At 34.7% G+C, this 16641-nt stretch overlaps 1 protein-coding gene across 2 annotated transcripts in view; it reads right to left on the reverse strand.

The window, feature by feature from the left end:
- Window positions 1–16641, reverse strand: part of RALGAPA2 (Ral GTPase activating protein catalytic subunit alpha 2) — a 477726-nt gene that overhangs the window by 371724 nt on the left and 89361 nt on the right. For both annotated transcript variants that reach the window (XM_044663434.1, XM_044663433.1), the window contains exons 4-6: window positions 15011–15068; window positions 8826–8869; window positions 3637–3814 (exon numbers count right to left, since the gene is read on the reverse strand). In XM_044663434.1, coding sequence (XP_044519369.1) covers window positions 3637–3814; window positions 8826–8869; window positions 15011–15068 — 280 coding nt within the window. The remainder of the gene's footprint in view (window positions 1–3636; window positions 3815–8825; window positions 8870–15010; window positions 15069–16641) is intronic.

A 16641-nucleotide genomic window follows, 5' to 3' on the forward strand; every position in this document is an offset into this window, starting at 1 on the left:
CTTTTCAGTACTGATTTTCCTTTCACTCATTTCTTTTTACTCACTGAATGAGGCAAGGGAGTTGTAATGTTCCTTGCCCCATTGCCACTTCCTTCTACCTCCATCATGCTATTCCTTTGAGGTCCATACAATTCACATCTTCTACTAAATCAAAATCCTAGTAATTGTTGAATAAAGACCTCCAAGACACTCTCCTTCCTTCCTCGATGAGTTTGAGACCTAGCTCACAATATTTCTCTTTTCCCCAACTCCTGCCCTCATACAGAGGGCCTTCATCATACATATGGACTCCCTCAAACACTGTAACCATCAGTTTCTCAACTTACTTTATTCCCATAAATAACTACTCTACCCCACCTCAGCCACCCAAAATGAGGGCAGACTCTTGATCTTGCTTTCACCCACAAACTTATCTACATGTTTAAGAATTATGAAATCATAATCTATTAGTTTTTCTGCCTTTCCCTCTGCCTTCCCTTATCAAATCTTACTTTGTCCACACAATGACCTCCAATCTCTTACTCCCTCAGGTCTGTCCCAGGCCATCACCTCTTCACTAGTGATTCTTTTCTCTTTCCCTATCTTGACCCTTTGGTAAACCAATCTAACTCTACACTATCTCTTCTCTAGAGTCCCTGGCTACCTTATCCTGGCTTTATGTTGCCACCCCTCCTCCCTGCTAAAGTAGGTGTCCCACCCTAATGTATTGCTTTTGGAGTTGTGTACTGATCCAACCATTCTGGAAGGCAATTTTGTTGGAAGTATGCCAAAGGGACTTTAAATTGATCCAGCAATACCACTTTTAGGTTTGTACCCTAAAGATATTTTTTTTAATGGGAATGGACCTGTTTGTACAAAAATATTTATAGATATCCTGTTTGTGGTGGCAAAAAACTGGAAAATATGGGGATGTCCCTTGATTGGGAAATGGCTAAACAAATTGTGGTATAAGATGGTGATGAAATACTATTGTGCTATAAGGCATGATGAACCATGTGATTTTTTTAAGAACTGGAAAGACCTCCATGAACTGATGTGGAGTGAATAAGCAGAAGTAGGAGAACATTGAACACAGTGACTGAAACATTGTGGGATGATCAAATGTATTAAGACTTTGCTACTACAAGCATTGCAATGATTCAGGACAGTTCTGAGAAATTTATGAAAAAGAATGCTATCCACATCAAGAGAAAGAAATGTGGGAGCAGAAATGAGAAGAAAACATATGCTTTATCACTTGTTTATATGGGTATATGATTTGGGGTTTTGGTTTTAAAAGATTACTCTATTACAAAAATGAATAATATAGAAATAGGTTTTGAGTGATAATACATGTATAACCCAGTGAAATTGCTTGTCAACTCCAGGAGGGAGGAAGGAAGAGGGGAGGGAGACAATCAAATCTTCATGTATCATGTAACCATGAGAAAAAAAAATAAAAAAAGTTTGTGTCCCACAGGTCTCTTTTCTGGGCTCTTTTCAATTCTTCATCTAAACTACTTCACTTGGTGATCTCATTAGTTCCGTGGATGTTTCTCGTCATACATACAAACATCTAAAACCAAACTCATGATCTTTTTCCCCCTAAACTCTCCTTGCTTCCAAATTTCACTCTTTCTCTCCAGGATACTGCCATCCACCCAGTCCTCCGGACTTAGAACCTTGGTGTCTTCCTCAATTCTTCACTATTTCTCATCTTCCATATCTGCTCTGTCATTTTCATCTTGGCAACATCTTCTGAATATATCCTCTTATCTCCCTGGACACTGCCAGCACTCTAATTTGCCTCATCACCTCACACCTAGACTAGTGTAAATAGCCTGCTAGTGGATCTGATTGCTTCATCTTTCCCCACGCTGGTCCATCCTCCATTCAGTCACCAAAATGATTTTCCTAAAGGGCAGGCCCACTCATGTCATCCTATAGTCAATAAATTCCAGTGGCTTCCAATAAATTACAGGACCAAAGACAAAATTCTGTTTGGAGTTCAAGGCTCTTCATAATCTAACATTCTCCCCAATGATTCCAGTCTCATCACAACTTATTCTTACTATACACTCTTGAATCCGTTGATACTGGCTTCCTTGCAATTCCACAAACAAGACACTCCATCTCAGCCCCAAGCATTTTCTCTGGCTGTCTTCTACGCCTAAAAAGATCTCCTCTCTCTTTTCTACCTCTTGGCTTTCTTTAAGTCCCATCTTTAATTCTATCTTCTGTAGAGAATCTTTCCTAATGTCTCTTGATGATAACAACTCATTATTTCTTGTATGTAGCTTTTTTGTGCATCTTTGTTTCCTTGTTGTCTCCCCTATTGAACTGTGAGCTACTTGAGATTGAGGGCTGTCTTTTGCCTTTTTTTTTTTTAATATCCAGCACCTGATATAGTGCTAGGCATGCATTAGACAATAAATGTTTACTGACTGACCTGACAATCCAGGCATAATTTCCATCTTTACCTCTACCCACATTCTAATAGGGGTGACAATTTATATAGGTGTTGGTGCAAGTCCAATGTTAAGGTTGAGAGAGAAAGAAAGAAGGAAAGATTTTGCATAAGAAACTCAATGCGAGACTTTGCAAAGAGGGACTGGCCACATGCACAGAACTGGAAGAAGCTATTCTAAAATCTGGGGAAGTCTTAAAACTAGACACACTGAGACAGTTGGGGGTCAGTTGTTCCTGTCCTTCAGGGTGATCAAAGAAATAAGTTCCTGTTGGGAGAGCTGTCTAAGCCATCTTGGGAAGCAAACATACCTGTTTCCTGAGAGCTGAAGGTTCCTACTTTCCAGAGATTCTGATATCCTGTTGGAAGATTTTGTCAATCCCTGTCTCCAATTTCCATCTGCCTGTGTTCTTGTACTATCCTGTGTCCTGAGTGGTTTGTGACTGCTGAGAAAGAGCTACCAGTACCCAGTGATGCCTGTCTGTGTGAAAGGCCTAGCCATCTTGGCTTAGGCCAAATAGGGTGAACTCTCCAAGGGTTCAAGCTATCATATCTTGATGAACTTTTAACTTATCTACTATTTATTTGGAGGACCAATTAGGTCAGGATAGATAAACAGTGTAGGATTTTAGACAGGGAGCATAGATTTAAGCAGCCTGAAGACCTATGAAGACAGTTCCTTGCAGAACCCATAGGAGTTGGGTGGAATGTCTAGATTTTAAGCTTAGGGACTCCTTATTCCTGGTCCTCCTCCCTTCCTTTTTTACTTGGTATTAATAAATCTCAATTACTGCTTTTTACCAAGTTGTCAACTTGTCAGATAGCATTTGAGGCCTACAAGCAGCCACTCAGGCCTACCCTCTGAGTGAATATATCAAACCTTGAAATAACAACTCTATAAATCTTACCATCCATAATATCCACATATTCCAAGGTACAGTGGTCCTGAAGGTATACTACTATGGCATCACTTCTACCATATGTGTTTTTAATGTTGAGATATCTGATAGTCCTAAGGGTATTGGTGGGGACAACTTTCTTATCCAGGTCTTTAGTAGTCAGCTCCAAACCTTGTAGATTTTGTTATTATAAAACCTTTCACCAGAGAGACATGCCTATGATTTGTACTCACAAATTAGATAAAGGCACAAATGTAAAGAATAATTTCAACATCTAGTAATGTTACTTACTATCTGATGAAAAAGGAGTAGGATTTATAAGTGTATCAAGTGTACAGGGACCTCTTGATGACATAATTGCTGGAAATCCAGGGACAAGGCAGGCAAAAATTAGCACCTGCTCTTCTGCACAATTTGTTTGAAGTGCTTGAAGCCATAGAAGATAGAGCCGGATCCCTTCACATCTTATCTAACAAGCAACAAAAATATTTTCAGAAATTATTCTTAATGTAATATCATTATAGTTTTGCAATAAAAACAAACTAAATAGAAACTTTATGTACGTGAGTTAAAAATATAAAGGTGTATGATATTCTGAGAATTCATATTTCAAAGGAAAAAAGCAAGCTACAATAAAAACCTAACAACAAAATGTGGAAAATTCACTAATTTCCCTTTTCTGCTCTCTTTAATTCCTTCTTACTTCCCACTATATTCTGAAGATAAATAACAGTACCCTATTAGAATGATGCTATACACTACCTTAAGTGAAAGTATCTCTTTGTCTTCCCCTAAACTTGCTTTTTCTAGTTTATACCAACCTAGGGTAAGAAGAATCTCCATTTCCACATTCTAACTGACACAAATGTAAGTAGCAGTTATAATGAAAACCATCATTAAGTAGGGAGAAATAATGGAGTTTCTATTTATATGGTGCTCTACAGTTATAATTCATTCACTATTTCACACTCACAGCACTCTTACAAGTTAGAAAAGGGAAAATATTGTTTTACTGATGAGGAAATTAAGCCAAAAATCTTCAGTAATTTGTCCAAAGTGTAAGAGAAGGCTTGCACAGAAGGGGCTTTTGGAATATTACAGAAAGACTTGAAGATCAGGAGTGACAGTTGGAAGGAATAGTAGGGGCTTCTGGGAAAAAAGAACTAGAAGAGAGGGAGTTCATCCCTGGATGCTGACCTGGATGAAGCTCAAAACTGGCCTCAGGATTCGAATCCCTGAATACCTGAGGATTTCCAACCTTTTCCTTGTACTTCAAACACCTGAGATTGTGCCTGTTCTTCTGGACAACAACTAAAGAGAGCTGGCTGAACATTTCACAGTGGCTTGAGGGGCTTTGCCCAGAAAGGACGCTGAGCCAGCCTGAAGACGATTTACTCACTCTGTGCCAGCTATAGAAAGACATTTCAATCTGTCATTTAGATTAGGTTAGCAGATAGAAAGAAGAAGGAATCAAAAATGTGTTCTGGCCAGAGCCTTTGGCTTTTAGCTTAGGCCAAAGAGACTCCATACCATCCTTGTGTTTAGACTAAGGCTTTCCTCTTCTCACTCTCCAAACCCTTCCTTGATCCAGTCTCATTAAACCATCCCTTTGATTGTTAACTAAATGCAGTCAGATAAGATTTTTGGAAGATATCAGGGAAGATTGAGGGTAAAAGGGGAAAATCCAGGAGGCAGTTCTAACAGGTTTCAGTTACATCAAACCTGAAATCGTCTGCCATTACTGTCTCCCTGACAGGAGCTGTATTCAGAAGGGATATCTAGGGGGCCAGGCATTTCCCTAAACCCTGGTAAAACGCCAACACCACAACTCACAGAAGTCCTTTGTCTGAATACTGGTTCCTGTCCCTCTCTGTTCTCATTCTCCATCACAGGGACAAATCCCTTGAAGCCTTCTGGTTAAGGAGGAGGATAACCCAGCTAGCCTTCAAACATATAACCAGCCTAGTAAACAAGTAATATCATTAGGGTTCTCCCTCTATATTTTTAACAAAAGTCACATAATTATGGGAGGCAGAAATAAGTACAGATGATCCAATCCAGTGCTCTTTCTACTACTGATCAGCTTATCTGCAACATTTAACACTGCTAAAATGTCCCTTTTCCTAGATACTCTTTCTTTGCTAGGTTATGTGACACTCTTTGACTCCTTACTCTCTTTCTTCCACTTACTCAATCAGTTGCCAAATCCTACAATTTCTATCTTCATACTATCTCTTACATCCAACAACTCCTTCTCTCCACTTCTGGCACTCATCATTTCTCACCCAAATAATTGCAACAGCCTGACTAGTTTCTCTGCCTCAAGCCTCTCCCCACTGTAGGCCACCCTCCACATTTCTGCCAAAGAGCTTTTCCTTAAGCACAGATCTGGTCATGTAACTCCCCTATTCTGCCAGTTCCAGACACTTCCTATTGCTTCTAAGATCAAATCTAAACTTCTCTGCTTGGCATTTAAAGCCCTTCAGAATCTTGTCCCTATCTTTCCAACACAGTGGAATTTGTGGTTCTCACAATCAGTAGGCAATCCAGTCAAACTGGCTTTCTCTCTCTCTGTGCCTCACACATAATACTCCATTTCTTATCTTCATGCCTTTGTATCTGTCCCCATTTCTGGAATGCATTCCCTCCTTACCACCACCACTGAGTTTCTCTCTTTTAAGAAACAGCTTAAGCATTATCTATCTCGCATATAAAGTTTTCCTTTATTCCTCCTTTAAAAAGTACTTTGTATTTAACTTTTGTTTTGTACATATAACATACATTTATTAACTTTAGATTTCTGCTACATAAATAAATTTTTGCAAACATATGGACATATATACAAATAAATTACTATTTGTCTCCCCTTTCAGAATGAAAGCCCATTGAGAGCAGGCACCATTTCATTCTTTAGACTTGAATCTCCAGTGACTAGCATAGTAACTGGCACTGGAAGAAAACTATAACCATTAAAAGCAGTTTGGCCTATCCATTCATATAGGAAAAATTAAATAGGTGAAAAATGTCTACTAATCAAAATTCAGCATGTATTTTAGTGAGTAGCTTATTTTCAAAACTTTATCTATCACAAAAGGGCAGTAGAGATGGACAATGAGTTGAGTCCAGAGTTGAGCAAGAGAAGATCATTCTGGAATGCTTTTGGAAAAACTCAAATATCCTTTACTGGCCCCAATCTTCCCATGAAAGCAAAGGTTCATCTTTTCAATACTAACATTCTATTAATGCTGTCATATTGCATGGTACATATAATTGCCTCTAAAGGAGTAAAAATAACTATTGCACAGAAGACAATGGAGAGAGAAATAGAAAATGTGAATAAGATGCATTAAGTGACCAAAATGGAACTCTGACGAATAGGAATAAAAGACATTATCGAGAAATCATATGATACAAAAAGAGGATGAAGTGGTCACATGGTAAAAACAAAGGTTAAAATTTGGATAGTCAAAGTACTTAAAAGTTACCCTCATCAGGTCAAAAGAATTTTGAGGAAGGATTGTGAAATGTTGAATGGACCCTGTGTGGTGAGATGTTGATAGGATGATAAGAGTTCTACAGAACAGATGGATATGTTTGAGTAACAATCCAAACGACTAAAGAGAACTCCCAAATCACTGAGCTCACATATCCTTTTGAATCAAGTTAAATCAAACCCATACATATTACATTCCTAAAATGTACTTTACTAAGCACTGGGATATAAAGAAAGGCAAAAACAGTCCTTGCTCTCAAGGAGCTGACAATCAAATGGGGAAGACAACATGTAAACAGCTATGCAGGATAAATTGAAGATGATCCCAGAAGGAAGATACTAACATTAACTTCCTTGTGTTTCTATTTTTAAAATAAACGTGTAAAGCATAAAAAGCCAGAATGACAACCCTTTAACTTACCCTAATACTATATTTCCCTAAATCTCAGAGTTTAAAACACACAAAGCCATTAAATTCCACTTACATGTTCTTCTCATCTTATGCTTTTCTCACCTTTGTTTTTCATTAATGTTGGGCCTCTTCTTGGCATTTATATCAAGATTATGAAGCTTACCTACTTATTGTCAGTATGATAGATATTAAACCTGGAACCAGTCGGCAAAATCTGGAGAGGATTCTAAGATCCTCAACTGAAAGATATCCTTTCACTCATATAAACCAACCAACCACAAAGCATATGATATTAAAAAGGAGAAGAAAAACAGATGGGAAAGAAATCATTAGTAAAAAGAGATCAAGAAAGAAAAAAAGCACTTCAAGCGGAAATAATAAATTGCTCAGAGATTTGAATTGAGATAAATTCAATTCATATCCTTCTCTACTAGCAGCAATGCAATGATCCAGGACAATACTGAGGGATTTATAAGAAAGCACCATATTCGCCATCCAGAGAAAGAACTGTGAGAGCAGAAACACAAAAGAAAAACAACTGATGTGATTGGGGGATGTAGACTCTAAACCAATGATGGGCAAACTAGGCCCATGGGCCAGATGCGGCCCCCTGAAATGTTCTATCCAAAGAGCACAATTCATGTAACTATGGAAAAATACTCTAAAATAAATAAATGAATGAATGAATGAATAAATTTTAAAAAAATCAGTTCATAGCTTGAATTACTTGACAAAGTGGAAGTTTTTTTTTTATTTTTTTTAAATTAAGGCTATATTCATTATTTGGAAGAAATTAAACTTATTAGGTACTAATTGTATAAGGTTTTAAAGAAAGCACTCATCACCTATAGTGAATAAGGAATAGTTAATATGTCAAGTTTTAAACTACTGTGACTTTTTAAAAAATGGAATTAGATACATGAATTATCCTCAATAAAATGTTATAAAATGCTGGTCCAAAGGTAAATGAATACCATTAAATATGTTTCTAGAGCAAATCCTGGATATCAACTGTTATATGTTCTTAAGGAAGAAAAAGTCATTTTAAGATAAGCCTAAGAAGAGAATAACCAGGAAGGCAAATCTACTGCAAAAGAAACTAAAAATTCCAAAGCTTCTATTTCAGTTTTTCAACACTCTTCTTCATTACTCTATGATAACAATCTTTAATGAAGAGTTATTCCATCATAAAACCTTAGAATCCAAGGATGTCAGTGTGAAAAGGAATCATAAATTTAATTTCCTCTAACTCCTCATTTGAGATAAGAAAACTGAGTCTCCAAGAGTTTAAGGGGGTTGTCACACAGGGATTGGGAATGAACTAAAATCCAAGACTCTCAATTCTCAAAGTCCAATACTACTTTTACTACAATACCTAGCCAGCCAATCAATAAAATTAAAATATACATCATCACAAAAATCTATCTAAAAAATAAAAATGTTTATATTCTTTTGAACAAACTAATAATAATATAGCAAATTAAAATCCCACTTATTTATTTAATTGTCACTTAAGAGCACTGATGAAGTTAAAAATATGAGAAATTATATTCTGTTTTCATTTGAGAGAAGTACCTTAATGGAATTTCCAGTGTGCAAAAGCTTCTTTAGAGTTGATCCTAAAATGAAAAATGATACATAGATAATAATGGGAATTCATATTTAAAGTTAATGCCTATTAGCAATAATTTAAGTATTTAAAATGGAAAGTTATTAGTCTTCTTAAAATAATGCTGGATCTTATAAACACTAAAAGAAAAAAAAAATAAAAGTAGTTTGATTTATACCCAATCAAAAATAAAAGCTAATATTAAAAAATGGATGACCTTTGGAGACGAATATCTATTGTAGGCAGAGAGTCCTTTTAAGATAATTCCATTTTAATTGTATAAGTTTTCAAAAACCTTTCTTGAGGAAAAATATTTGAAATTGTTATAATCTACTAAACCACATTGAATTTTATATAGTACTTATCTCTTGAGAAGCATAAAAATGAATGATAAATACCCAAAGGTAAAAACATAAATTAATTTTCAGTCAACTAATGTTCGCTTAAAAATAATTTAAAGATATTAAAACTTGTGAGCTAATTTATTAGCAATGGGATTCACAACTATGATCGGAGCTACATTAGTAAACTGTCTAACATGGCACCTTGATGACCAGGATTAAAACTTACTGGAAACTCCACCAATAAAATGAGGGACTCCTTTGTACTATTTTCCACTAAAAATAGGAAAAAATCCTTCTGGTCATAATCTGTCAAAGGCACTGCTAATACAAAACCAAAAATGGATCTCTGTCTGTCTTCAAGGTACTTATAGTCTATCAGGGGAGACATATATTTAAGGACACAGAGAAATAAATACAAGGTCATTTTGGGAGAGAAGGCATTAGCAGCTTGGGAAGATTATCTAAGGCAGAGCCTGACATGAATCTTAAAGGCACTAGAGATTCTGAAAGGCTGAAGAGAAGAGAGAATGCATTGGGGGAGGGGAGGATGGTGCCAAGAAAAAAAATGAGGGACCAACAGTGCATTCTTATAATTGTGTACTAAGCTTTTAACACAGTATCTGATGTAGTACATTTAAAAGTTGGGTCATACCACTTTGAGGTTTTTAAGACAATCCTATGAGGCCTTATATCATTTATTACTTTCCATGAGTACCAATCATGTCTCAGTGATTTGATAAGTGTATCAGGTTCACTAACTATATCTTATAACCCTAGTATAGAGCAAAATGACATAAAACAGATGCCCAATATATAATTAGTAAATGAAATCTAACTGGCTAGGCCAATTCTGTGGACATTAACTATCATCTTATGTATGTTAAGAATAAAATCCCTCGTGTCAGAAAAAAAGCTTTATTTTCAACATATTTTACTGAAAAGCAGTGTATTACAAATAGAAGTCAACATATTTTACTGAAAAGCAGTGTATTACAAATAGAAAATACAAATTTTATTACAAAGGAAGACTTATCTGATTTGGGTTCAAAGAACTTGAGTTCACCTCCTTTCTCTACTACCTGTATGACCTGGGGCAAGTCAGAATGCCTCAGTGTATTCCTTCATTTATAAAATAAGATTGAACTATGGAGCTTTTAAGGTCCCTTTCAGTATTAAAACCAGGATCAAATGAAAGATAGCACAATGTTTTCTATTCTTCAATATAAGAAACTTGTGTCCTAAGAAAATGGAAACTTTTGGTATCCAGAATGTCAAAAGGGCCAGAGAATGGTTCCCAGATTACCAGGTAAATCCTTTGTAAAGAATTAATGGGACAACATGGACAAGTTCCACTGGCTCAAGGGAAAGAAAAGATCTATTTTCTTAATGTGCATTTTAAAACAATGGTCAAATTTTAAAATATCCCTTGGTACTCTGAGGTTGTAGTTAAGAATTTTAAAACAATCTCTGTTAACTTCTTTTTATTTCTATCTTGGCTAACTAAAATTAACAGATTTTACCTGGTCTTGAATTTTTATTTCTACCCATTATTTCCACTACCAGCAGTATCATTATTTACCCATGACAGAGTAGTTCAGTGAGCTCTTGGATTAAAAACAGGATATTTTGTGTAATCTGTTTTTTTCCTAAGCCTTTTCCTCTAAAACAAAAGTACAAACAGTTACCAGTGTTACTATTTGAAACTTGACTGCTCAGTTCTTTCAACTCAATTCAATTTAATGGCTCAATAGAGGGAGTGCTGCAATCAGGAAGACATGAGTTCAAATACAGTCTCAGAGACTTACTAGCTGTATGACCTTGGGCAAGTTACTAACATCCCTTTGCCTAGATGGCTCAAGGGTTAAAGTTGCCAGGTCTGGAGTCAGGAAGAGCCCAGGAAGAGCCGTCAAATCCGGCCTCATACATGAACTTTGTGATATGGGCAACCTCTGGAGGCCTTCATCCCCTGGAGAAGGAAATGGCAAATCACTCCAGTGTCTCTGCCAAGAAAACCACACTGGACAGCTGGTCTGTAGGGTCACCATGTGAGTAAAATACAGAAAGGCAGACTAGCAAAAAATGTCTCCCTCCAGACCAGAGGCCATGTAGATTCATGCAGAAGGATGGTCACTGGAGTGTTTCCGTGACTATTTTGGTAAGGACTTTAAGAATCGGTTAAAAAAAAAACATAAATAAAATGGCTAGGAAGTAATATAAAGAACATGGTTAAAGTAAATTATCTCTAGGGTGCAACTCGATGGCTTAGTGGATTTAGAACCAGGCCAAAATTCAGGACCTGAGTTCAAATGTGACCTCAAATACTTCCTGGTGGTTGTGTGCCTGGGCAAGTCACTTAACCTCATCACTGATTCCTTAATGCTCTTCTGCCTTGGAATCAATATGCAGTATTTATTCTAAGATGGAAAGTAAAAGTTTTTTTAAAAAAATGTAAATTATCTCTAGTTCTTTGACTAGTAAACCAAGTCACCATCAGCAATATAGCCACTAAACGAGAAATAAGAGGTAATCATATTCTCTAGTCACTATGTATCTGTCAAGTTCGGAATATTTAAAAACTAATTATTATTAAACAGATGTTTTAATCCTTTCATGCTAATAGTCCAGAAAGTCCACATATGACAAGGGTTAAGTGAGATAACATTTAAAATGAACTTCAGGGACAGCTGGGTGGCTCAGTGGATTGAAAGCCAGGCCTAGAGACCAAAGATCCTGGGCTCAAATCTGTCCTCAGACACTTCCTAGCTGTGTGACTCTGGGCAAGTCTTTTAACCCACATTGCCTACCCTTATTGCTCTTCTGCCCTGGAACTGATACTTAGCATCAATTCTAAGACAGAAGGTAAGGGTTAAAAAAAAAACATTAAATAATATAGATATTATAATTCCCAATAACATATTCCCAATTAAATAGCACAATATATTACACCAAAATAAAAAAATAAAAAAAAAAACATCAGTTCAAGCCAATGTAAGATTGAAATACTTAGGTGTCATTACTTTTAGGAAGAATCATCAGTACCTAACTTAACTAGAATGTGGAATTAAGCTAAAATCATTCACTTCCTTCAAGAAAAGAGTTTCAGAATATAATAAACTAAGTTAATTTTGGACATAATTCTAAATTTATTCATGCTCAGGGTCTACTTATCCTTAGGAATTTTAAAATGCTATCTGAAGAAAATGAGTATTTTTTTACATAATTTACACAAACAAAATTGAAGAAAGATTGTACCTAGTGAAGATCAAAATATTATATTTCTCATCACAATCCATTCCTTTTTTATGGTCTCAAAACCTATAATGAATGTCACAATTGTATATGATATCGACTTTAGACTACATTGTGTGCTGGAATTTGAATAAAAAGAAATTTTTTATTTAAAATTTTTTATCTTTATTACATTAAAAAACCCAGGTAACTCTCTCTCTTCCCCTCTCCCCTCATTAAAGAAGATATCATTTAACAAAAACATATATATATGTATATATGTATGTATTTTGCTCATTTATATTTAATAGTTCTTTCCCTGGAGGTAGACTCACATTACTCTTCAAACACTATTTCTGTTAGAATATAATAATATTCTTTTGGTTCTGGTCATTTCACTGCTTATAATATCATGTATGTCTTTCCATGCTTTCAAAAAAATTAACCTGTTTGTCATTTCTTATGGCATGGTAGTATTCTACCACAATCATATGCCACAACTTATTTAGTCACTCCCTATTTGAAGGGTATCCCTTCAATTTCCATTTCTTGGCCACCAGAGAGCTGCTATAAATAATTTAGAATATATAGGTTCTTTTTCTTTTTCTCCCTTATCACCTTAGGAAATAAATGTAATAATGATATGGCTAGGTCAAAAGATATAGTTCAGGAAGTGGAAATAAAGAGAAAATAAATTTTAGACATAGGAGCCAGTTATATCTTTCTTGTGCTTAATGTTAAAATTCATTTCTCAATTTTAGTATAACTAAATACTAAATGGTATTCTATGGCAAGTATATCCTAACTTACTGGAATATATATGTCTATGTATAATATATTTATGTATATTCACTTTATTTGAAAGATGTGACAAGACAGATACCATTACTACTGACTAGAAAAGCCCAGCATTTTTATACTGTGTAATATACCATTAAATGCCATATTTATCTATGTAAAAATTCACCATTTCCTTGCATAGTTTAAAAATCAGTTTAAGAGAGTCATCTGGAGTATATGATCACTCTGTTAAAGCACTTAAGACTATTAATTAAACAAATATCTGCAATAGTAAAACTGAAAAAACTCAGAATTACAGCAAGGGAAAAGACTTTCAGAATGGGGAGAAGTGCAGAAAGTATTTATTAAATATGCCCACATAATAGTGCATTTCCTTAAAAAAGTGGTATTGTATTACTTTTCCTACAACTGACATATTCCTATTTTCCCTACATTATTTTGTTTTTTCCTATAATCTTTACTAACAGTTCTCTCTCATATTCTTAAAATTATAAATTCAACAGTTTAGAACGTGTTGATAAGTTTATAAAATCCATTAATGTGGCTTAAATGAGTAGTGGTAATTTTCTTATCAAGTGAAATACCTCTGTTTCTCTTAGTTTCTTCATTTGTAAAATGGAGATAATAATAGTACCTACTACCCCAAGTTGTTCACTGTGAGGAACAAATGAGATAATTGTAAAATGCTTAGCACAGTACCTGGCATATTTTAAGTGCTATCTAAAAGTCAGTTACTATGATTGTTATCATTACTATTATCAAGTACATCATTCATTGCTATCACACCTCAAAATATTCAAAAGTGGGAGTTAATGTGAGCTGAGTGGTTTGGATGGGGTAAGGAGGAAATATTTTGTTGTTGTGGTTTTTTTTACAAGGAATTAGAAATTTACCACTTGTCCAAAGAAATTATTTTAAGAAAAGTGTCTGGAATTTCTAAAATTGTTTGGAATTCAAAAATTATTTGTCTAAAGTTCCTCTTGCTGGATTAGTAAGTTACTTTAAGACTATTTCTTAGTATGAATAAATTCTCTTGTTCAAATTAATTTGAAAATCTTGTTGTAGGGAGAAATTCGTTAGAATTTGATTGTTATTAATTATATGATGGTGATGGAATACTATTGTGCTATATAAGAAATGATAAACAGGATAATTTCAGAAAGAGCTGGAAAGCCTACATGAACTGACACAGAGTGAAATAAGCAGAACCATGAAAACATTGTATATAATAATAGCAATACTGAGGAATGATCCACTGTGATAGACTTAGCTATTATCAGCAATACAATGATCCAGAACAATTCTGAGGGAATCAAGACAAAGAATCCGATTCACCTCCATAGAAAGAACTATTGGGAGTCAGAATACAGATGAAAGCGGGGCAGCTGGGTAGCTCAGTAGATTGAGAGCCAGGCCTAGAGACGGGAGGTCCTAGGTTCAAATCCAACCTCAAGACACTTCCCAGCTGTGTGACCCTGGGCAAGTCACTTGACCCCCATTGCCCACCCTTACCACTTTTCCACCTAGGAGCCAATACAAAGAAGTTAAGGGTTTAAAAAAAATAAAAATATAAAAAAAATAAAAAAAGAATACAGATGAAAGCATAAGATTTTTCAGTTGTTTATTTGGGTTTCTGTTTGGGGGTTTGAGTTTTATAAGATTACTCATTTATGAAAATGAGCAATAAGGAAATATGCTTTCCATGATAATACATGAATAACCCAGAAAAAATAATTATTGATTAACAGTATTAGAAATTTTTAAAAATTTAATCTTACCTATACTGTGGTAATGCCATCGGAAAAAAATCCTTTCAGGTAGTAGTTGCAAGATTTTCTGCATAAAACAAAAATATTACTTTATAAGATAGTATAAGAAACTAGATGACAAATACAATTACACAAATCCACTGTAGTTTAACCATGAAACTGAAAAATGATATTAAAGTAAATATTATTCTAATCAAGGAAGTATTTTCTTGTATTTAAAAAGTAAATATATGGGAAAAGGAAGCTACTTTCTGGATATTTTCATTTTCCTGGGAGGAAAAGTACAATGGCATAATATTCATTTAACAGGGCGTGAAAGAATAAAGTATGCCTTAAAAATTTTAACTTTCTACTGACTTTTTTTATCAAAAAGTCTTTTTTTTTTTAACCCTTGTACTTCGGTGTATTGTCTCATAGGTGGGAGATTGGTAAGGGTGGGCAATGGGGGTCAAGTGACTTGCCCAGGGTCACACAGCTGGGAAGTGGCTGAGGCCGGGTTTGAACCTAGGACCTCCTGTCTCTAGGCCTGACTCTCACTCCACTGAGCTACCCAGCTGCCCCCTATCAAAAAGTCTTAAAGGGAGTACTGTTCCAAATCTTTTTCATTCTAAAAGTCACAAATGAAAATCATTTTTAGCTTTTATCTTTAATCAGATTTTATAACCAGAATTTAATCATTAAATGAGTAGATTATTCTGCATTCTCTTTCTACCTTTTCTCATGCCTGCCTACTATTCAACTATTATAAACTGTTAACATCTTCAGTAGTGAACAGAGTATGCAAAAGAAGAAAACTATATAAAAGATGAATAAAATTAACATTAATGGCCAAAATTAAATTTTGAAAAATTATCTGAAATTTTATATTTTATTTCTACTATTAATAAAGAAAAAAATTGTTTTAATATCTATGGAGTAATCAGTGAAGAGCATTCATCCATTCAGAACTGTCCAATTAATAAAACTGAAAAATATTCTTTTTATCTACAAAGAAAATGTTAGTAAGCTAATTCCTGAAAGTAGTGTTTGTTATTCCTCCTTTAGAACTATTTCTTTTAAGTGAAAGATCATGAGAAGTCTAAAAAGTGAACAACAAAAATATTTTTTCTAATAAAATTCTATTCAAACACTAAAAATAACATGAGAACATAGGAATAAATATACACACATGTCTTCAAATAATCTAAATTAAAATGTCAAAAGTAAAAAATTGCTTCCTCAATTTAATAAAAAGGTATAGTTTTCCTTTGTCTTTTCAATATCAAGCGAGGTCAGTAAGATACAAAATTAGCTACTAGAAGTGTTCTAAAGAATTTTAAAATATACTCCTATTTGACTATCACTCAAAGTACCATGCAAAAATTCAGGTTCTGATCATTTTTTAAAATCACAAGCAGGATGTAAAGACATTGAAATTATTTGCGATATATTTAAAAGGCATGGAATCTGAGCTAAGTTTTGAAAGAAACAAGGTATTCCAAGACATGGACTTGAGAAGGGGAATAATATTATAGGTATGGGATCCTGTATATAAGCACAGAGGTTTGAGAAAGAATGTGTGTGCATGTGTATGTGTATGTTTATATATACATATATACATATATATATGTGTGTGTGTGTGCGAAACAATAAGCTAATTA

This window comes from Gracilinanus agilis, chromosome 2 (genome assembly GCF_016433145.1).
Source record: "Gracilinanus agilis isolate LMUSP501 chromosome 2, AgileGrace, whole genome shotgun sequence".
In the NCBI taxonomy this organism is placed as follows: domain Eukaryota; kingdom Metazoa; phylum Chordata; class Mammalia; order Didelphimorphia; family Didelphidae; genus Gracilinanus; species Gracilinanus agilis.